Source organism: Ailuropoda melanoleuca, chromosome 1 (assembly GCF_002007445.2).
Source record: "Ailuropoda melanoleuca isolate Jingjing chromosome 1, ASM200744v2, whole genome shotgun sequence".
In the NCBI taxonomy this organism is placed as follows: Eukaryota; Metazoa; Chordata; class Mammalia; order Carnivora; family Ursidae; genus Ailuropoda; species Ailuropoda melanoleuca.
In genome coordinates, this window is record NC_048218.1 from 151,537,064 (window position 1) to 151,560,732 (window position 23,669).

General features: G+C 36.6%; 1 protein-coding gene across 2 annotated transcripts in view; it reads left to right on the forward strand.

The window, feature by feature from the left end:
* The first annotated feature begins 6,240 nt into the window (after positions 1 to 6,240).
* TMEM106B (transmembrane protein 106B) overlaps positions 6,241 to 23,669 on the forward strand; it is a 32,895-nt gene continuing 15,466 nt past the window's right edge. Inside the window, exons 1-5 of one of the 2 annotated variants that reach the window (XM_011230552.3) lie at positions 6,241 to 6,446; positions 8,075 to 8,185; positions 9,838 to 10,059; positions 13,418 to 13,481; positions 20,189 to 20,348. In XM_011230552.3, coding sequence (XP_011228854.1) covers positions 9,840 to 10,059; positions 13,418 to 13,481; positions 20,189 to 20,348 — 444 coding nt within the window. In that variant the 5' untranslated portion in view covers positions 6,241 to 6,446; positions 8,075 to 8,185; positions 9,838 to 9,839. The remainder of the gene's footprint in view (positions 6,447 to 8,074; positions 8,186 to 9,837; positions 10,060 to 13,417; positions 13,482 to 20,188; positions 20,349 to 23,669) is intronic. The other variant, XM_011230551.3, reaches the window with a different exon arrangement.

Consider the following 23,669-nt stretch of genomic DNA (forward strand, 5'->3'; position numbering starts at 1 on the left):
CGTGTAGATTATGCTATAGTCATACAAATGTTTACAGTTAAATATACCATACTCTTAGATATTTCATAGCTCAAGGCTCGTGTTCACATTTTTTGCCTGTAACTCAATTTCCAGTTTTACTCAGCTAATTTCCTCTCAAATATCTCCTCCTTTAGAAGGTCTTTATTAATTCCTAAGTCTGAACCAAGTGCCATTTCTCTATGCCTCCTGTGCAAATTCTTATCATAGCATTTATCACATTATAACTGTTGATTTGCTTAACTCTCTTCCCCACTAGGCTCTAAGTAATATTAATGAGTTTGATGCCACTGAAATTAAGAACTTCTGCTCTTTCAAAGACACACTTAAGACAATGAAAGAAAAACCACACACTGGGAGAAGATTTTTGCACATCACATGTCTGATGCAGAATCCATGCTTATATTCAGAATTAAAAACCTTTACAATTCAGTAAAAATAAAATAATAATGATAAAAAATGGACAAAATTTTGAACAGACACTTTACCAAAGATGCTGTAAGGATGGCAAATAAACACTTGAAAACATGTTCAACATTAGTAATTCTAAAAAAAAAAAAAAATGCAAATTAAAACCATAAGAAACCACTACTGAACTATTAAAATGGCTAAACTTAACAAGAATGACCATTCTAAGAATTGACAAAGTTGTTGATCAAAGGAAACTCTTAAACACTGCTGGGGGGAATATAAAATGATACAGCCACTTTGGAAAACAGTTTGGCAGTTTCTTAAAATTTTAAATATAAACCTGTCATAGATGTTCTACTCCTAGGTATACACTCAAAGAAATGTAAGCAACATGTCTTGGAAAGACTTATCCATGAATGTTCATAGCAGTTTTGCTTGTAACAGAGAAAGCTGAAAGTAACCCAAATATCCATCAATAAGTGAACAAATTACAGTACATCCTTATAAGGGAATACTTAGTAATAGAAAGGGAGGGACTATGGTACTTGCAACAAGTTGGATGAATCTCAAAATAAGTAGGTTGAATGAAAAAATCTAGAAAAAGAAGAGTATATAATATTTGATTCCATTAATGTAAAATTCTAGAAGATGCAAGCTAATCTATAATGACAGAAAGTATATCCATGGAAGAACAGCAAGATGGAATTACAAAGGACACAAGGAAATTTTTGTGGGTATGAATATATTATTTTGATTATGGTTTCACAGGTACATGTGTGTGTTCAAACTTCTCAGGTTGTAAATTTTAAACACGTACAGTTAATGGTATGCCAATTATACCCCAATAAACTTTAAAGAAATAAAAAAAAAATTAAAAATCTCCTACACATTCTTCACCTCCAGGGAATCTTCAACAATCTTTTAGTGGTACTTAGATTGCATTATTCTATTATTCATATGCTTATATTTCATTGTTTTGTTGATTTACCTGTTTACCTCACTAGATTTTAAGCAATACAGAAGGAAAGAAATTATTTTTGAGATTGATTTCTTAGAGATAAAAGAGGTCTTTTCAGAAAACATAGATCATTTCTGTTCAAAGTAGAACACTAACTTGAATGGTCATTGTCTTGTACTGATGCCCGATGCCCTCTTCTATATACTAATATTTGTTACTCTTTTAAGATCATCATTATTAATTACTAGTATTTGAAATTTGAAGACTAATCTGGAGATCAACAGAATTGAACATGCAATATTTCACACTGCTATTTAAGAATTTTGAAAAGTTGAAATTAGAATGTTAAACACGTATATTCTGACACACCTCTTATAGATATGCCAGCTTCTATATGCCTCCTCTGTCTTAAATCTAAAACTAAAACTAAATCTAAAACTAAAAACTAAAACTAAAATCTAAAACTTGGTCATCCTATGCTTTTCTGTGGTTCATGAAAATTCCCAAAAATCTTTGTTAGGCATCCCAAGTTGGAAAATATAATAATAAGGTTAACAGGCCAAGCTATATCAAACTGTCATAAATTAGGAGTCATAGTGTGGAGGGGCTTTAGAAACCAGTGTTTGGAAAGAGGGAACAAGCACAATGAAAATCAAAAGAAAGTCCGGGGTTAGCACAAAAATCTCAATAGTTATTAAGAAATAATGTAAGTAATATTTTCCCTCTAAAACTAAAGCTTTTTAGGTCTTTGTCATCAAAAATCCTAGGAACTCTTACCGGTGTTTTGTGTTATTGTATGGAGCTGTGTTGTCTAAAGAATATGTCCTAGCCACATGTGGCTATTAAGAATTTGAATTGTGGCTACCCTAAATTGAATCAGGAAAATTTCTGACTTCATATGAAAAATAGAATGTAAAATATCTCATTAATATCATTAATTATCATTATTACACATGCTAAAATAATAATGTCTTGGACATATTGGGTTATTACAATTAATCCTACCTATTTCATTTTTTCTAACATGACTACTAGAAAACTTAAAGTTACATATATGGCTTGAATCTGTTGCTCAATTATATTTTTGTGGGACAGCATCATATAGAGAATAAACAGTTTCTCCCAGTGCTTGAACTGATAATTGGCATCTCAGAGGAAGAATTTCCATATTTATATTAGTCCTTTTAAGTGCTAGTCATTCTATTCTGAATAGAGGAACAAAAGAAGAAAGGATCCTAAAATTTTGATAACAATGTCACTGCATTCTAAAAGAGTTGGAAGGATACTGCTGTGTTTGTGAACAAATATGAAGGGGATGTTTTGTTATAAAAAAGAAGTCTCTAGGCTAGTCTCACGAAAGAGGTTGAGATAAAGGTAGCACCAACTGGTCTGTATTAAGAGAAATTCTCCATTTTCATCTGCATCAGCTTAAGAAAAATGGATTCTGGGCATCAGAATTAATAGAAAAGCATTTGAGAAAAAGCTCAATGGAAAGTCAGACGGGGCCCCTGGGGAAGAGATGGAAGATTGGGCTCAAGAAGAGGGGGGATCACTACAACATGACTCGGTATAAAATGAACTTTGAACTTTAATAAAAATCAGTGTCATATTGTTTTAAATTGTTTCCTTTTTTTTTTGTGCATACATCCCTTTTTAACTTCTACAAATCTGTGGTAATCTGTTGCACATACAGCTTTCTGTTCATTGATTTGTAGTATAATGGGAAAGAACCATGTTTAAACACAGGGGAAAGGGATATAGAGAGAACAAAGAAGCATCCAGAAGCAGTGATTAGATAGCACTAAGTGATCAAGACTTGAGCCAGGGGCAAAGCACATAAAATAATGACAGTCAATTATCAACAGAGTTGTAAGCCCTTCTTCTCAGAAATATTTAGAAAAACCGGGGAATGCACTCCCTTGAAGAAGAGGTGTAATGAAACTAACATGAGTTCTCTCCTTGGTGAGCAGAGACTACGCCAGGTGGAGTTGTTACTTCAGCAGCTAGAGAACTCACTGTAAATAACTTCCAAAGCCATGACTCCCTGAGGGCGGTAAGTGGGTTTATTTAGGGTGAGGATGAATATTCAGAAATGGGAGCTCTGTCATCACAAGGAAAGGTGGGCATAACATTGCATAGGCATTCTTAGAAAACAGGCCTAGCCGCCCAATCCTATGTTATGTTAATAAGGTTTGTGCTCCTCCTAGGGTGGAGACTTTGATATAATGAAGCAGAGTAAACTGTTGGACAAGGACAAGGGGTTATGGGTCTACTCCAAGAGCGGTTATAAACTGGAAGGTGTCTTGGGCTCCTGTTCTCAGGTAAGGAATGCAGGGCCTGGCTTACTTTTGAAACAGCACAGTAAGTCTTGGGGATTTTTACCACTATTTTATTGTCTCTGATATGGCTAGGCTATGTCCTGGCTTGTTAGAGACGTTAGTTTTTGCATCTCCTTTTTTCCTTTAAATCACTAACTACTGAGGTTTTTGCTCTTATTTGTTAATTCTGACACCTTCTGGAAAGTTCTGTAAGAAGTGTGTTAGGGCAAGTAGACCAGTAAGATCACAGAAAATGGGTGGGGGCCTAAAATGACTTCTCTTTCTAAAGACCCCTACATCTTTCTCTTTACAAAAATTTCAGGTTATTTCATTTGCCTACTAATGTAAGGGGTGACTCTAGAAGACTGGAGAACTAGGTGTGGCAGGATATTTTCCTTGGGTGCCCATGGTTCTTGCCTACCTTCCAGCCTTCCAACTACCCTTCATTATAGGGAGTCACATGTGGAATCTCTGCTCAGGTATTTTCAGTTTCTCATCTTCTTTTATTTCCTATTTCAGATTTAATAAGTAATGAGAATATACAACTTTGACTATAGGCTCTAACTAGATTTTTCAAAACATTATTTTGAGGTCAGGGAACACTAGATGTGGAAGTGATGAGCTCCCTTAAGACTTAAACTTTAAATGTTTAACTAATTTGATTTTTATTCATTCATTCTTACATGAAATTCATTGTATTCTATTAGAGGATTACTTATATGGTTAGGACATTTGTATTTTTTACAATGACAATCCATAAAAGCAAATCTACTTGGACATCTTTCCACCATTCCTCACCCTGGAGATCACTGAAGCAACTCTGAAGAACCCCTATAGCCAGAATCATGGGTGGCCCATTTCATAAAGAAAATTTAAAACCCATTGCTTTAAATGTTAAACTCAATTTAAATAATGATAATACTTTTTGGACAGAGGAAATTTTTTTTTTTTAAACTGTAAAAAGAGGATAAATCCGTCCAGTGTTTTCTGAAAAGAAATGTGGGGTTACCTGGTATTGATATACGATTGAATCCTGCCTCTGTATCTCTAATTCATAATTGTCATTTCCTAAAGCCACTTTTGAAAACAAGAAGAAATAATGGCTAGCAGATAAAACACCATTGTTGTACTGCTCTAGGTCAAAATACGGCCATCTTTATTGGGTTTTATAATCCATTTCCTTGCCACATTAGTTCTTTAATTATCTTAAGCCAGGATTTTTACTCTGGTCCTAACGGACAGATTTCAAGAAAATCCGTGAACCCTCTAAAAATATACACAAAATACTGTTACCTGTTTTCCATTGGAACAGGGGGGACCCCAAGACGCTGATTTGTTGTAGCCAAGCTGTTTATTTTGAAAATTCAAACAATGTTAGGGGAAGATGCCATACCCTCCCCTCTTCCACCACCTTTGGAAAATTTGGCTAAACAAGAGGGGCTGAAATGATATAATCAATGTCCCATTGTTGGCCATTTAGGTTAAATGAACACACTTCCTACAGAAATCTTTTTATTTTAAAGTTCTCATTAGCTTTACGATAAATTCCAAAGGGTGAGATTGCTGGGCTAAATGATGAGAAAATTAAAATATTTAATTCTTTCTTTTAAAGTTTATTTATAATCTCTACACCCAAGGTGGCACTGGAACTCAGGGCCCGAGATCAAGAGTCCCATGCTGCGCTAAGCTAGCGAGGTGCGCCAGAATTTTTAATATTCTTCATAAATACTGCCTAACTGTCAGAAGGTTATGAGATTACATTTTCGCCAATGCTGAGAAGGCTTATTATCTTACACGTGGATATAACTAAATTGTATATTATTTTGACTTGTATTTCTTACTTTTACATAGCTTCGTTTTCCACGAGCTAAACACAGTGATACTGCCGTAAGAGAGATAAAATACTATTCCTTTTTTGGTTACTATGTATGTTGTGACCGTAATCGTAACAATAGCTAACATTCATTAAACGTTAAACTCTGCAGGAATTTGAGCTGGGACCTCATACCGCTGTAACCTGAGTTAAGGGCACAGGGGTGGAGGATGCTGCCCCACGTGCTAAAGGCAGAAGCAAAACCAAAACAAAACCCCAAAACGGGCTTCTGCCACGCTTAGTTACCTTCTGCCGGGCAAGAGGTTCTAAATTTTAAATGATGTGTCTTTTCGGCTGCCAGACGCGTGTCTACCATCCAGTTTATCCTACTCCCAGCGTCGCGAGCGTCAACGACGACTCGCAAAGCGTGGACTAGAAGGCTGCTCAGCTGAGGTTTGAGGCAGATAGTTTTTTTTTTACCCCTTTGCAAAAAGACAAGACCTGATAGGGGGGAAAAAAGGTGGTAGTTATTTTTAAATTTTCCAGGGCTAAGGCGGACGACTTTTACCTTTAATTACCTTTAAGTCTTGGGAGACAAAGGTAACAATACCTGGAGAGCGCACAATCAGAGCCCCGGCGTTTCCGGGCTTAAGCAAAACGGAGAAAGGACGCATGCGTAGTGCAAGCTCCTGGGTCACACGCCTCTTAGGAAAATGCACTGCGCAGGCGCGCACGCAGGTTGCGGCAGCGCCTGGTCTCAGCTGATGCCGTCCTCTTGCCGCCCCTCCCCCGCCCCGAATCAGCGGCGCCCTGGCGTGTGTAGGCCTGTCGCTCCAACCCCAGCGATCGGGACTGCAGACCCCGTGACCCTGTCCTCGGGCCTGTGCGCGCCGGAGCAGCTCGGGACTGCGCAGCGCCCCGCGTGTCGGTGAGCGACCCCAGACGCGCAGCCCCCTCGGTCTCTTTTTCGGAGTGGAGCTGAGCGGCGGTGCCCTAGGAAGAGCCGAGAGGGACGGGGAGGTAGAGGAGGAGAGGCCGCCTGGGAGCCGGGCCAACCCGGGGACCGAGGAGGCGCTCAGGGTTGGGTGATGGCGGTGTTGTCACCTCCTACCGGGGCCCAGCCTCCTGCCTAGGGGGCTCCAGGCTTTGGACCAAGCCCAGAGCGTAGGGTTGATTCCAGGCCCCCACACTTTGTGCGGCAGGTGGCCCTTGGTTTTGCTGTTCTTGAGTTTTCTTGCACGGTTGCCTTGATCTTATCTTTTTAACATTTCCGGAGTAGGCTGTGTGTCGACTTTTGTTTATGTAGCTTGTAAAGGTGCTGGCTTCCTTCGTTATCACAGAAGATAATGACCCATTTAAATTGGATGGAGTGCTGTACTTTTTTTTTTTTTAAACTCTCCTTGCTGTCTTAGATCATGTTGGGTTTTCCGTAAGAGATTGTGATAAAAACATTGAATACAGGGAAGAGAAGAGGGTGTAGCACCTCTTCATAGAAAACAAACCGGCGAGTCTCCAGGAATAAAAGTGGTTAAATATTTCTTCACTTGTGAGGACATTCCAGTAGGGAGGGTGGCGATACGCAGTACCTGACAGAGTCTGGTGCTTGTCAGTTAGCCTTGCTTAAGCAAACACCTGTCAGAGGCGGACTCATCAAGACAACTGTTAGATTCGGATAGAAAACAGGCCCAGACTGAGAGCCACTTGATCCTGATCGCCTTCTGTGTCTCCCCTCACCCCCCACCAAAGCTTTCTAGTGGGATGCACTTTGCACTCCTGTGTTAACTGAGATCCCAGAAAGGATGCTTCTGTGGCCACAGTACTGAGGCCCCCAGTCCCTGTTCTGCTGATAGTCCACATAGATCAGTGTATGGGGACAGTGATGTTAATTCACCCCTGAACCATCTGTGCCTGGCAAGTGTTGGTTTGGCTTGGATTTGATGTTATTAGACAAACCAAGAGAAGATACAAAATCATCTGTTTTTAAACTTCTGTGGACAATGTGTATGTAGATTTTTAATAGTAAAATTGTGAAAATAATCATCTTCATCATTCTATACTTTTATATTTGTGTACTAGTTTTATAATCTTTTTATCCTGCCGTATGCACTATGTTTGAATGATCCCAGCGCTTGGATGGCATGCCAGTATTCAAAGGTGAACTTTTCTTCATACTGTAGTATTACTTGAAATACTGAGTGTCAGTTTTCCTTACTCAGATCACTGAGAATTTAAAACTTTTTTTTAAGATTGTATTTATTTGTCAGAGAGGGAGTTGGGAGGGGAGAGCGTGCGTGAGTGCACAACCCCGGGAGAGCAGCAGGCTCCCCTCAGAACAAGGAGTCTAATGCAGGACTTGATTCCAGGACCTGAAGGCAGATGCTTAACCAACTGAGCCACCCAGGTGTCCCTCAATGAGAATTTTTAAAAGAAATGCTTATCTTTTTGTATGAATGTCTATAATCATTTTTAGGAACTGATAAAAGATAAAAGGTCAAATTTAGAAAGAGAAGAAATGTTATTTTTAAATTCTTTCCCGCTTTATTAATTTTCCCTCAGAATATCAGCAGATTGGATAATATGACTTTGAAGTTCTTTTCATCCTTAAAATTGTATGACTCGACTGCAGTGCTATTGCATTACCCACCTGCAGAGGTTATATTGTTATAGGTATGCTATATGTGTAGGTACTACTACTACTTACTCTTACTTGGTTTTAAATTTATATCAAGTATAAATTTAAATTTACCCATGTTTTTTTTTGATACTATTAAAATTTTGAAATTAGTGTTTTAAAATTTACTGCTTTGTATCGGTGAATTATATTAAATATCTTGGCAGAGGTTGAATGAAAAAAATGAGCAGGATTTGGTTTTTGAGTTGTTTTTATTGCAAATGTTTAAATGCCGCAGCTAGAAATGTGAGAATGAGAAGGACTGTGGTTTTATTTATCACAAAGGGGCATGAATTTTAACAGGCTGAAACATACTACTTTGAACTTGTAACCAGGCTTAGGGGCCCAAGGGAAGTCCCAAACAGACCAGGTTCAGCCACTCACCACTGACAAAATCCAAAAGCAGAGAGAGGAGTGGTGGTGAAAAAAAGGAATTTATTTCAGTGAGGCCAACATGGGGAAGATGGTGGACTAACGTCCCAAAGTACTGTCTCCAAAGTGCGGAGAATACTTCTGAGTTTATTATATAAGGAACGTGTGGGACAAAGGTGGATGGGTACATGCAAATGGTTAATAAAGGTCAGACCTACCATTGTCTTGGCGTCAGTCTTGCTGGCCCCCTATTGCTTGAGGGGCTCCTTTTGCTTCCCACCACAGGATGCTTTGCCCTCAGGGTCTTTTGCCTGAGTTAAGAGATAAGCTGGAAAGAAGAATTTAATCAATTAGAAAAGTACAGACTGTGGTCTAACTGGAGGTAGTTGAAGTCTTCTTTCAAACTTTTCTTGCTGATACATATAATAGGTAATCATAATCTGCCTAAACCAACTTTAGCCTTTAGCAATAATTGGTTTAAAGGTAGAATATGTTTTTGTTTTGTTCTAAGAATAGTGAAGCCCACTTTATTTTCAGAGAACCTGGAGAAAGTGTAGACTTCTGTCAAATTTAATGTTTGAAAGCCCATTCTCATCACAAGTCTGATACATCATTTTGTAATATTTTGTTAGAAGAACACTTTGGATTCTTGTCTTCCTTGTTTTCAGACACTACTTTGATTAAATATAATTTTTTTTAATAATAATTTTTTATTATGTTATGTTAGTCACCATACAGTATATCCTTAGTTTTTGATGTAGTGTTCCATGATTCATTATTTGCATATAACACCCAGTGCACCATGCAATATGTGCCCTCCTTAATGCCCATCACTGGCCTATCCTAGCCCCCCACTCCCCTCCCCTCTGAAGCCCTCAGTTTGTTTCCCAGAGTCCATAGTCTCTCATGGTTCATTCCCCTTCTGTTTACCCCCCCTTCATCCTTCCCTTCCTTCTCCTACAGATCTTCCTGCTATTTCTTATGTTCCATAAATGAGTGAAACCATATGATAATTGTCTTTCTCTGCTTGACTTATTTCATTTAGCATAATCTTCTCCAGTCCCGTCCATGTTGCTGCAAATGTTGGGTAATCGTTCTTTCTGATGGCTGAGTAATATTCCATTGTATATATGGACCACATCTTCTTAATCAAAAAGCAATTTGAATATTCCCTTGAAGTTTGCTCTCTATTAATTAGATTGGTAAAAAAATCCCATAATGTTTTTGAGTATGCTTTTTTTCTGAAATTTGCCCTAAGATTTTTCTTTCTCTTTAGACATGGGAAAGTCTTTTTCTCATTTGCCTTTGCATTCAAATAAAGAAGATGGTTATGATGGAGTCACATCAACTGAAAACATGAGGAATGGACTGATTAATAATGAAGTCCATAATGAAGATGGAAGAGGTGGAGATGTCTCTCAGTTTCCCTATGTGGAATTCACAGGAAGAGATAGTGTCACTTGTCCTACTTGTCAAGGAACAGGAAGAATTCCTAGGGGTATGTGTTACTGTGTTGTTTTTCCTTTAAAGAATAATTCCAGGCATTCGCACAAATAATATAAAACCCATAGATCTAAGCACAACCCCCTGTGTTTTAAAGGTCTTTTAGGATTAAAGTTAAAATTGTGTCAGTTATCTTCAGTTAAAGAGACACAAAGAAGTAAATGTAAACATTTTGAAAAAAACAAAAACAAGCATGTTAAGGTACCTCAAGTACTAATGAAAACCACCAGTCTACCTCTAGTATTTTTTTCTTTGCCACCTGCAATAGCAGATATGCATTATCTCTCTCTCTCTTTTTTTTTAAGATTTTATTTATTTATTTGGCAGACAGGCAGTGAGAGAGGGAACACAAGCAGGGGGAGTGGGAGAGGGAGAAGCAGGCCTCCCACTGAGCAGGGAGCCTGATGTGAGGCTCCCAGAACCCTGGGATCATGACCTGAGCAGAAGGCAGATGCTTAACAACTAAGCCACCCAGGTGCCCCTGCACTATCTCTTGACTGAAATTTTTTAGACCTGATTGTCCTCAGTAAAGGTCATAATCACATGTTGGGCGTTGGGAACAATTTAAGCAATTTGGTGACCTAATACTTTTAATTCATTGTCTAAAGAATAGTAAGAAGCTAGTCATGCCCTAGTTAGTTACTCTTAAGAGGAACTACATGAGGAGGGGTGGTAAATGAAGATGGGCCATATAGGAGGAAATATCATATCATAGGGAAATTCAGAAGGGAATAATCTTCATGTGCTGTCTGTAGGCTAGACGAACCTCAATAGAAGCGGAAACAGTAGAAATAATAAAAATACGTTGTGGTATTCTCATTTTCTGCTTGGTTGAAGGTGATAGATAACCCTGGAGAAACCTTGAGGGAAGGACAAAGTAACAATAGAAGGTATACCAGTTTATACCAGTTTCTAAGAAATGCCTTGGTTTGGGGAAGTTTATCTCTGAGTTGGCCTTTGAATGTGATGGTTTTATCTTTTCAGGGATACTTAGCTGTTAGAGAATGAAAGGATTTTTGGGACTATTTTAGCAATCCGGATAGGTTTTTTTGAGGTATAGCCAGTAGGCCTATTTTGGCAGCCTAGAAGTGGATTGTGGTTAGTAGGAAATCATGGATGACTCTGAAGGTATTTTTGTCTGAACAGCTGGAAGAATGGAGTAGCTCTTTATTAGGATGGAGAAAAGGTTTGAGTGTGTATGTCCAGGGAGAGATCAGGAGCTCTATTTTAGAGAAACAAGCCTCGGGATTCATATTTGGCATCTAAGTGGATATGTTTAATAAGTTACAATAAGTGTCTGGTATTCAAGCGCAAGCCCTCAGCTGGAGTCATAGACTAGAGGCGATACTTAAAGCTGAGTTGGGTGAGAGCACCAAGCTTATCCGTGTGAACAGAAAAAAAAGACACCCTAGTGCTGAACCCTGGGGCACTGTGCCATTTCAAAGTCAATGATAACAGAAAGATTTAGCAAAGACATGAAAAAGCCGCTAGAGTAGAAGGAGGAAATTCTAGGCTTGGGTGTCCTGGAAATAAGTGTAGCAAGTGTACCAAGTAGGAGAGAATAAGGACCTGTTAGATGGTACCAACAGATCAGGTAATGTAAGGACCGAGAACTGACTGTTGGATTTGGTGATGTACATGGAGACCATTGGAGACCTTTAAAATGACAGCTTGGCAGGTTGCATAAGCTTGTATAGAACGTACAGAGTGGGATCAAGAGAGCATAGGAGGAGTGAAGTTATTTAGTGAGAAAATAGGTGTTTTGATGAGTATTACTGTATATTTAAGGAAGAAGAAAGATGGTAGCTGGAGGGGGCTATGAGGTTAAGAAAGGGATTTTTTTTTTTAAGATTTTATTTATTTACTTGACAGACAGCCAGTGAGAGTGGGTACACAAGCAGGGGGAGTGGGAGAGGAAGAAGCAGGCTCCCAGCAGAGGAGAGAGCCTGATGTGGGGCTCGATCCCAGGACCCGGTTCATGCTCTGAGCCGAAGGCAGACGTTTAATGACTGAGCCACCCAGGTGCCCCAGAAAAGGGATTTTTTAAAAGGTGGAGTGAATAATATGTATGCTGATGAGAATAATCCATAGAGAAAAATCAACAGATACTGTAGGAGATGGGGGAATTATTAGATGTAGTGCCCAAGTGCAGGGGGCTGCCCTTACAGAGGAGCATCTGCAGTTTACGCTTTGTACGAGGAAAGTAGAGCATATGGACACAGAAACAGGTGGGTGGATGTGGTAATGGGAGCCTGTGGAAGTTCTTTTCTGTTCGCCACATCATGAGCCAAGAGTGAGGACAGGGAAGGAGCTATTGGAGATTTTAAGAGAGAGTTGAAGTTACAAAATTGGGGTTTTGGAGAGTCAGATTGAGACCGTGAACTAGGGAATATTGTATGATGGTTGACATCATTAAAGGCCACTTGAGATCAGTGATCTGAACGAGGCCAATGAGCATAGTTGCATGCTTTTCTGTATCCACATTTAGCTGTATGGGTATCAGCATAGTAGTTGAAAGGTTACTTTTAAGCAGGATTGTAGTTTAGTCAAACGAATACCACCAAACAAGACAGGATACATGTACAGAGAGAGACATAAATACATAACATATATTTACTTGTGGGTGAGGGGAGGTATTGTAAATGAGGGGAGAGTTGTGGAAGGGGCAGGGAGGAATAATGGAGGCATTATAGGAAGCTTTAAAAGAGAATTTGACTGTAGTGCTTTAGGAGTTAATACAAAAAGCCAAGTTCTGATAAGATTGAAAAATTGGTTTATTAAAGATCTATTTATCCATTAAAGTATATGGATATAGCCCAACCCAAGAAATAAAGGATAGATTTTAAATTGACTTACTGCAAATAGTGTGTGGCCTGAATAGTTGTGGAAGCCTCATTTTATATGAGCTCTTGAAGCATGAGACTTATTATGTGTTTTTGGTTTTCAAGGAGTATAGTATAGAGGATTTCAGGACACAGAGGTAACAGTATTTCTTCTGCTCTTACCCAGATAACCATAATCAAATCTAAACAGAAAAATACAGTTGAAAGAATTCTTGGTAAATTCAGATCTTCTGAAAGCTGAGACTTTTCAGATCTTTTTCAGTAAAGAGATTACTCTTTCTCATTCTTCATATCATTTGTATTCATAGCTGACATCAAGCTATGAAAAATACATTATTTGCTTTGGAACTTAGTGTCTACTAGATAATTTTTGAAGATTCTGAGAATTTACCAGAGGAATAAGAGGAGAGCCAGATGGTATTCTGGTCCTTCTAAACCAGACTTTGAAAGAAGGCCACTATATTTTAATTAATCTTGTTAATAAATTTCTAAACCTATTTTTACTTTTAGGGCAAGAAAACCAGCTGGTGGCATTGATTCCATATAGTGATCAGAGACTAAGGCCAAGAAGGACGTAAGTGATGATAAGAAAATAGCAAAATTTTTTGTATTTTATTGCTTTTCAAATTACATATAATCACGCTAGTTAACTCTATTAAAATGAAAAATGTTATCATGTTGTTAAATTATGCCATCAATGCTTTGTGTCATTTAAAAAAAGAAAAAGGATTTCTGATTGGGGTAAGGTCTTCAAAGTAGCATAGTATCTGAATCTTCTCAAATCTGTTTACCAAAACAGACAAACTTAGAACAGCAGTAGGAAACAGAAACATTTTCATCAAAAATGGGTGTTAAGGTTCTCCTACTCACCCCAGAATGAAAATGGAGCAAGGATCAAAACATGTTAGCAGCTGTGTGGAATTTGTGAAGGGAAACAAAAAGAATTGCTGAAGGTCCTGAGAGCCCTGGTACACAAAGCAAATGCTCTGGTACACAATTCCCTAAAGAACAGGGTCCCACTCAGAGCACTTCCAGCAAATACTTCTGGATAACCTGTCAAAGTGGGAGGACTCTTGGCATGCTGTACCTTGGAGAGAGTGCAGAAAAGGTCACAGATTCTCTGAGGGGCCTTAAGATCAGAAGGAATTAGACCACTGTGGTCCCTCGAAGACCTTAGGAAGACTCACCCAAAACTCTTATAAAAGGACAGACATACCCCGAGGAAAAGCCTGCTAGGGATTGAATCCATTTTGTACAGGGAAAGAATATGGAAAAGGGAAGAAAAGGTTCAAAAACTAGAGAGAGAATCTCAGAACTATAGAAGTATATATACATATAGGCCATCTTAAAAAAAAAAAAGAAAGAAAACAACGACTTTGTATTACAATAGAAGATGGCGTTTTGAGCAATGAAGCTAGGAAGGTCGCTGTGGTTCATCCTTATCACCTAAAATGCAAGCTTCTATTAAAAGTACAAAAACATCTCATTTAAAAATGAGCAACAAGTACTGCAGTGAAGCATCATACAAAGACAGATTAAACCAAAGTGAACGGAAAATCCTGATCATAGAAGCATACCAGAAAAAACATGAAAACTGTAACAATATTATAAATGTTCTAAAGAAATTAAAACTGTAGAAGCTATGAAAGAACTGCAGGAGTCAGAAATTGAAAGGCTCAGAAATAAGATGGCCAAACAACATGAGGACATGAAAAGAGACTATGAACCCATGAGAGAATAAGAAAAAATTAATTTTAGGGGCGCCTGGGTGGCACAGCGGTTAAGCGTCTGCCTCCGGCTCAGGGCGTGATCCCGGCGTTATGGGATCGAGCCCCACATCAGGCTCCTCTGCGGTGAGCCTGCTTCTTCCTCTCCCACTCCCCCCTGCTTGTGTTCCCTCTCTCGCTGGCTGTCTCTATCTCTGTCAAATAAATAAATAAAATCTTTAAAAAAAAAAATTAATTTTAGAAGTGAAGACAAGACTGGAAGAACAAGGGCAAACAGATACCATGGAAAGTATGGCAGAGGAAATAGAAGTTACAAAGGAGGAAATGAAAACACACACACACAAATTAATGAAAAGTAAGATAAACACAAGCAGAGAAATTGAACGCTCGTATAACTGAAGCCCCTGAAGAAAAATCGAAGGAATCAAACTGAACAAATACTAAGCATTCAGTTCAAGAACACTTCCCTGAAGTAAAACAAGACACAGACCTACATATTGAAAAGACATGGCATGATCTTCAAAACATCCTACCCATCCTAATGAAATTACTGGACTTCAAAGGTAAAAAAGGAAAAAAAAAAAAAAACACCTAAGGAAATTGTTTGAAGAACCCCGGGCAAAAGGATCAATTAATTTATAAGGGACAGAAAATCAGATTGGCATGCTTCTTCTTGATCACAGCGCTCCAGACAAGTAACCAGTAGCACAGCATGTTTAAATATTCATAGAAAATGAACCAAGGGTTTAAAAAAGTTGATTTGACCCTTTATTATAAAATATGTAGTAGATGGTTATGAATATTTAAGAATTTAGGGTTAATTCCTCTATAATCTTAGGATGAGAGAACTTCCTACATATGATTCAGAATCCAGTGAGGACAGAAAAGATTAATTAATTTGACAAAGCCTAGATTAACTTTTATAAGATGAAAACAAAACCTTAATTAAAGCCAAAATACAAGTGGCAAACTGGGAAGTGATGTCTGCATATTATCACAGATATTATGAACGACTAATCCACAAGAAAGATGTCTTGTAAACATGTGAGAGGAGGTTCAGTCTTGCTCATAAGAGAATAACAGATTAAAACAACATTGAAATACCATTTCTTATCTATCATGAGCCAGAACTCCAAATTTTGACAGTCAATTTGTTGGCAGTACTGTGTGAAATGAGCACACTCATACCTTGTTAGTGAAGGGCATTTAGCATTATCTAGAAAAATTATATATGCACGTACCCTTTGGCTCAGGAATTCTACTTTGAAAATTTTTTTCTAAGGATAATTGTCAAATATAGTAGGTGGCTTTTGCGTAAGTTATTCACCGTGCCAGTGTCTATAATTGCAGAGGACTAGAAATGTAAATGGCCAGTGATAATGTACTGGTAGAATAAGTTATGCTACATCTGTACGATGATAAAGTGGAATGAGGAAGAACTCTATTACTACAGTTGATAGCCAGATACATTTTTATCTGAAAACACACACATGTGTAGAGGAGGAGAGAGAAACAGTGGATTGATAAACCAAAAACTAATAAAATGATTACTCTCAGAGTTTGGGAGGGAACTTGGAAGAGGGAATAGGTAAGCAAGTGAGATATCTGTGTATGTACATATATTTATATTGTTTGGGCTTTAGAAGTAGTTTTTTAAAAAATAGAACTTAAAAGATGAAATCAGAAGGAAAAAAAAAGTTCCTAAAAATTGAAATAAATGATTCGAATGATTCTAAGTGTATATCCTTTGGTGGAATAACCACAGATTAAAGAATCACTTTAAGTGACTTGAAAATACTTCATTTTGACTGTCAGTGTCTAGTAAGATGTGGAACACAACAAAAGTTTAAACTGTACTCAATAGCTGCATTGTTAAGAATACTGTTAGTATAATTTTGAAACTTATACGTAAAGCAGATAAGTAATTGTATACTGATGCCATTAGGGAATAAAAATCTTGGCATAAAAACAAAGGGATAAAAGTACAAAATCAAATAAATTTGATTTTTCACTTCCAAGCAAGATGGAATCATCACAGGAACTAGATTTATTCTTCTATCTAAAATAACTAAAAAACTGGACAGATAAATGAAACAGTATTTTTAGTTAGTGGAAATCAGGCAGCAAAGGACAGTGATATCTGAGAAGGGGAAAACAAGTGAGGTTAAGTCCTACGATTGTACCATCTTACTGTCCAGGAAAAGGTACCAGAGCACAGCACAATGGATATAACCCAGGCAGAGCTTAGCAGTCCCCCTAAACTGAGGAGATACATGGCAATGGGAATCTAGGAGGCCAAGACCAGAGTTAGTAGGACAGAGTACTGGAGGGTATAGAGCTACACTGGGTACTCCTTGAGTGTTTAGCTGTGTCCTCATCAGTGTGTATGTGTGAGGAAAGTACCTAAAGGAAGAACCACGCAAAACAGAACAGAGGGAGCAGTCCTCAGAGCCCACATAAGGCCAGGGATAGTTTTCACCAATCACTGTGGACAGTCTCATAATTCATAGGGAATTGTGTGGAGTACTCAGATTATTTCCACAGTAACAGAATAAATAGCCATAGATTAAAAGCTGTAGTGTTCATGCTTAACAAAACCTAAAAGCAAACCTCAAAAGGTTCAAATTTTTTTCAAGAAACTCAACTGTATCCCAAATACAAAGCTCAAGAATATATGTGGGAATACTAAAATATCCAGCACTCAACACGGTAAAATAATATGAGTCTGGCATCCAGTTAAAAATTGCCAAGCATGGAAAGAAAATGAAAAAAAATTTAGCCTATAATGAGAAGAAAGATCACTTACAGAAACAGACCAATAAATGACATAGATGAAAGCATTAGACAAGGATAGTTAAAATAGTTACCTTAACTATATCCCATATTTTCAGAAAGGTGGAGCTTAAGGATAGACATGGAACATATTTTTAAAAGATCCAAGTAGCATGCAAACTAAGTATCTCACATGAAAACTACATGGGATGAGATTAACATCAGGTTAGACACTTTCGAAGAAAAGAGGAATGAATTTGAAGACGTTGGAATAATAAGTATCCAAAATGAAATACGAAGAGAAAAAAGATTGAGAAAAATGAACAGGGCATTAATAATATGTGGAACAAATTCAGGTGGCCTCTGTATATGTAATTGAAGGCCCTGATAAAGAGGTGGGGGGAGGGAACAGAAAATACATTTTCCATATTTTATGAAATACTATGGAGGGCACATAGATGCTTACTGAGTACCTGTTACATCAGTTAATGTAAGGGCCTGGGGATACAGATTTAACAAAGGTATCTTTGGTAAAAGGAAATTAGGATTTTGTAGAGGAGACAGACAAGTAAGCAAGTGATTACAGGATCTCTGTCTTACCTGTTAGAGGTATTTCCGGAGTGCTATGACAGCAGAGTAGAGTAGTATCTATCTAAATTATTTTATGGAATTAAGGAAGGTTTCAAAGAAGATGAAGCATTAGCTGAATCTTAGAAAAGTAGAAAACAAAGTGGAAGTGGGCAGTTCAGACAGAGGGAATAACATGCAAGGACAAGAGTAACAGACTGTCATTCAGATCTATGCCTAAAGTGAACAGTGCTGTTGGAAGGTGGTAGAGATAAGTTTGAGAAAATGAGATCCAGATCTTGACACTGTTAGTAAGCTAAGAAATCTGAAAACTATAGGAAACCCTTTAGGAATTTTTAGGAGCTTCAGATATGCAATGAAAAAACAGTAACTCTAAATTTTTATTAAAATTACAATATTTTATGAACAACTCTGATTATTTGTAAATTGGGGGAGTTGCGATGAGGTAGTTAGGAAATTTATTGATTGCTTTTGTCTACGTGCTTTAGCTGTATCATTCGATCCTCAAAACAAACCTACAGATCTTAAAGTGGAGGAAAAAAGTGAATTGCCCGAAGTGTTATAAGCAGGTAATGGCAAAAGTAGAAATTTAACTTGAGTCCAAATAAGCCACATAACCGTTACAACTTCATCAGTACTATAGCTCCTAGAATCATAAGAAAAATTATTACTAGTGAATTTTGTAATAGAATCTACATTCTTCAGTGAACTAGCCAGTTTTTCAGTTGGTAGGAAATACTATGTGAAATGTTTATTATCCCATAAGATGAGATATATTTGTTATGGCTGTAAACTTGGGGTACAGAGTAAAGTTAGAACATTGATCATATATTAACAACTGGAGCTCAAGCCCTAAATAGATCATGGTGGGCTCACCTGGCTGTAATTAAAAATAAAAACAACACTAAAATAATAAAATCCAGCAAAATTTCAGATTATTTTTAACTCTTTAATATCTTTTTTAGGTGTTTTGGTGTGTGGTAGGTACTATAAACAGGTGCCTAAACTATATAGTAGGTAATCCAGTAGTGATAACCACCCTACTCAGTTTGGGAAGAAATCTAGTGAGTGAGTGGAACTTTGTTCACTCAAGACAACAGTATGGGGCTAGTACTCGTGACGTAGTGATTTTTGTTTTATTTTGTTTTTTAATAAACCATTTTGTTCTCGTTTCCTAGACAAAATACTCAGAAGCATTTATGAAACATTTGCAAGAGTCACTTAAAATAGCGGTGTGGGCATGGAAAGCTTAGATCTCTTAAGGAATTTGGGAGTTGGTGGGGAAGAAAATAGAAGAAAGGATAAAATGAGAATTTTTTGAATGACTAGAGCATAAGGAAAAGATAAAGTGACATGCAAGACCTAGAAAGAAAAACAAACAAAGGTGCTATGGGCTTTGAGCTGAGAGTTATTTATTGGAAAAACCAGGAAAATTGTAATTTGAAACCCTAATTTTGAGGGTAAACTTGAAGATAGAGGCAGTTTTTATCTGGAGATTGGAAATAAAGAACAAGAGATACATTTCAAGGGGAGTTGGAAGAGTAGCAAAGGCATGGAAAGTTTATTTTTTTCTTGTCTTATATCTGCATACTATTATCCCCTTTCCTGAATTTCAAGAAACAGTTTAACAACATCATCAAAGCAGAGTTGGTTAATATAAACAGTATTTTTAAAACTGAGTACATAAATAGTTTGGGATGAGAGACTCAGAGTCTTAGTGAGACTTAGTGAGATTGATGAGGCATGTGATTATGTCATTATGTTTTTAAGGGCTTCACAGGTTCTGATGAGCAGTCACTTTAGGGAATTATATAATGGCAAAATCCACATGTGAAAATTCTGCTTTAGTGAATTCAGAAGGCAGAGAAGGGAGTCTTGAAATCCATATTTTTATAAAGTTCCCCAGCTTAGTTAATTCTAGTGTGAGGCCTGGTTTAGGAAACTCTCGTAAATATTCTACATGCAATAACCCTGAAATCCCAGTCTCCAAAAAGGTACATCTTTTAAGGAGAACATTTTAACATGTAGACCCATCCCTACTAAATACTTTTATAAAATAAAATGTTGGTAAAATTACACATCTTTTCCAGCTAGTATAATAGGGGAAAAATTCAAGTTGAAAAAATCTTCTCTGAATGTTTCATTATGTAATTTCTGATGCACATGTATTTCAATACTCCATTTTTCTTTTCAGAAAGCTGTATGTGATGGCTTCTGTGTTTGTCTGTCTGCTCCTTTCTGGATTGGCTGTGTTTTTCCTTTTCCCTCGCTCTATTGACGTGAAATACATTGGCGTAAAATCAGCATACGTCAGTTACGATGTTCAAAAGCGTACAGTATATTTAAATATCACGGTAAGTACAAATTTACATTAAATATTTGGCTACATTCCTTTACGATATTAAGCACACCTTTGTCCCTTTGAGAGAGTATTAAATGTGACACTGGTCAGTTTGCTTTCTGTATGTCTGCTGTTGATCTTCTCTATCATTTCTGGTTCTGCTGAAAATGGCAAATAATAAGTACTGGCAATTGTATGTATAGAATCATTTAGCATTTGAAGTTGCCTTTAAGATGGTGAAATAAACAGTTGCTAGCAAAAAAAAAAACCATTTACAATCTGTTTACTTTTCACCATGTGACTCCAACTAATTCCTAGCAAAGTGTTAAAATAGTCGATTCTATAAATGTGATAAATGTACCATTTTCTTTTCCTTGTATTTGGTGAAATACAATTTTTGCCATTTTAACAGACTATTCCTTTATGGTGTTTAAAGATAAAGTACAAGTGACTGTTTGATTTCTCTTATAAATTAGTATGTGGGAAAACATCCCCAGTGTTTCCCTGGACAGTCGTTTTTAGTACTCTACAACCTTCTCACTCCTGAAAACAACAAATAAAACCTCAGAGAAGGAGGTCTACCTGTTTACATGTTAACATTTGTTTGAAAAGAAGCATGGTTTCCAAAGCACTGATTTATTAAAAAGGAAAATGTGTACTGGTCATGCCATTAGCAATTATGTATGGTTTCAGGCCCCTGTGCATCTGTGTGGCAGTGGTTTGTTTGGAAGAGTGATAACTGGAGTTTAGTTGGTTTTCCTTGCAGAGGTGGTTCATATGCTTGAGGCAGTAGGAGAGATAACAGCTAGTTGTAGTTGGGAGAGGTTGGAGGGACAGGAGTTTAGGGGAATAGTATTTTAAAGTGGAATTCCTCATTAATTACAGGAAAAAAAGAACTCCCATGGGTCCATTTATTCTCATTGCTTACCACCAAAGTTGTTTATCTAAGGGCTTTAAAAAAATATCTATGGAAAAAACACGTGCATAAAACAACACAATGCTAAATATAAATCAGTTTCATAAGACTGGAGAATTATTGTATAAAATAAAAAAATAAAGTATTTTCTCACTTTAACAGCCATCTGGAATGAGGAATGTATTTTTCTTTTTGTACAGTGTTTAAAAGTGGCCAGGTTTTTTTTTGACCAATCTCCAAAACTTGTTTTACTATCAAATATTATAAATGTATAATAAAAAATAAAAGTCATGTGATGGTTCCTTTTAAATATCAGTGTATTTAGATGTAACTATCATACTCTATTTTCAGTCGTTATTCAGGAATTCCCACTTTTTGGGATACTAACACTTAACTGAGAAAGACTGAACATTAAATAAGAGATAGCATTATTACATAAGATAAACATTAAGTTTGGATAACCATGAGATAAGAGGTTGAGTTTTCCATAGGTTCTCTGTCAGTGTGTTGGAAAATGGAATTAGATAATATTGCTTTTGTTTCTTAAAATGAGTAATACACATTAGTACTACTTACTCCATTTTAGTAACATTTGTTTTTCTGCTTATGAATATATTTAATTATCATTATACATTTGACAGATACTGTGATGTATATTTTTACTTCTACCTAGACCTGTTAACATATACATATATTTGGTGATGATGCATATATACATTTGTATGCACATTTACAAATGTGGCCAAATATTTTCATATTGTATGTAAGGAATACACACGTGTGTAAGTGTATACATACGCATTTCTATACATAACCGTAAGTGAGATCTCACTAAATTTTCTCATGTTAAGTGCCCTCATGTATTCTTTAATATGGCTGTATTACAGTTCGCTCAACCATTTCGTAATAGATGTTTAATTTTGCTATTACAAATATTCAGAAAAACATCTTTGTACTTAAACTTTGTTTCTATTTCAGGTTATTTCTATGGGATAGATTCCTAAATGCAAATTTGCTAACTAAAGATCACAGATCATTTAAGGCCTTTGATAATAAATCATCATTACTTAAAAGCTTATGATTGTGGTCTCTTGACTTACAAATTAAGTGGATTCTCACTGCTCTCAGCAACAAAATGTCTGGTAGTACTAAACTTTATTTTTTTCGTCTGTCCTAATGTTTGTTATCTAATGATCAGTATATCTTTTTCTAATTCTTAAAAATTTTGTTGTCAACCAGTTTTGCATCATTGATCCCTTTAATATTCTAATGAAAGCTGTGGGCACCTCAGAAAAAGATACATACCAACGTAATTTTCATGTACAAAGGATTCCAAAGATTCTTCTGAATCCCTTTCTTTGTCCATTGACCTGAAATTAACAATCCCTTTCCTATAATATCTAGAAATTAAATTGACATGGGTATTAAGAGCTAAGTAGATGAAAATTTTTATATATTTAGATAAAGGTTATTTCTACTACATTATGGAATTTTAAAAATTCTCTGTATAACTATAAATGAATGCATAAGCATGATCATAAAATCACTGACTGCTAGCATATTCTTGTTTTTATCCTTTTTTGCTGAGACTACTTTCTCTTCTTTCCATTTACCCCATAATTGCATTTTTCCATCTTTCTCCATATTCATATTAATTTCTAAGCTCGTATGTTTAGCTTTTCTTAAATTAATATTTATTTTCAAAAGAATATTTTGTACATATTTTATGCATCTTGTTGTTAGAAATCTCTCCTAATTTTCTGGCTTAGAGTTAATCCATTCTTTTTAATGGGCTGCATGATATTCCATATAATGATTTAATACTATTTAGTCATTATTTTTGTAGATGGGCATTTGCTTTATTTTCATTCTTTGTTTTTGCCACTACCGTCATTAACATCCCAGTGCTTTTATTTCTTTAGGATAAATGCTTAGGTAGGATTGCTAGGTCACAGGATATACATTATTTTTAATTTAATGGATATTGCTAGATTCCTTATCAGAATGGCCGCAAGGCTTCACGTGTTTTCCAGGAATGTAAAAATAGACCCTTTTGCTCATATCCCTGCCAGGAAATAGAATTTGTTGCTTTCTAGAAGTTTTACTAGTTTAATGAACATAAAACAATATTCCTTTTGTACTAAAATCAACTTTTCCCCAACTATAAATGAATTTGAGAATTTTTAAGTGTTTCTTGGTCATTCATATGTGTACTCCTCTGATTTATTTATTCATATGTTTTGCTCTTGTTTTGCTTTATTTTTCCTTAAGGCTTTGTCTTTTTCTTTTCAGCTTGTAAGGGCTCTTTGTATAGATGGTAACCATTACAATCTTCCTTACAAATATTTATCATTTATTGATTTTCTTTCATGATGACTGTTTCAGATGATTTATTTATTTATTTATTTATTTATTTAT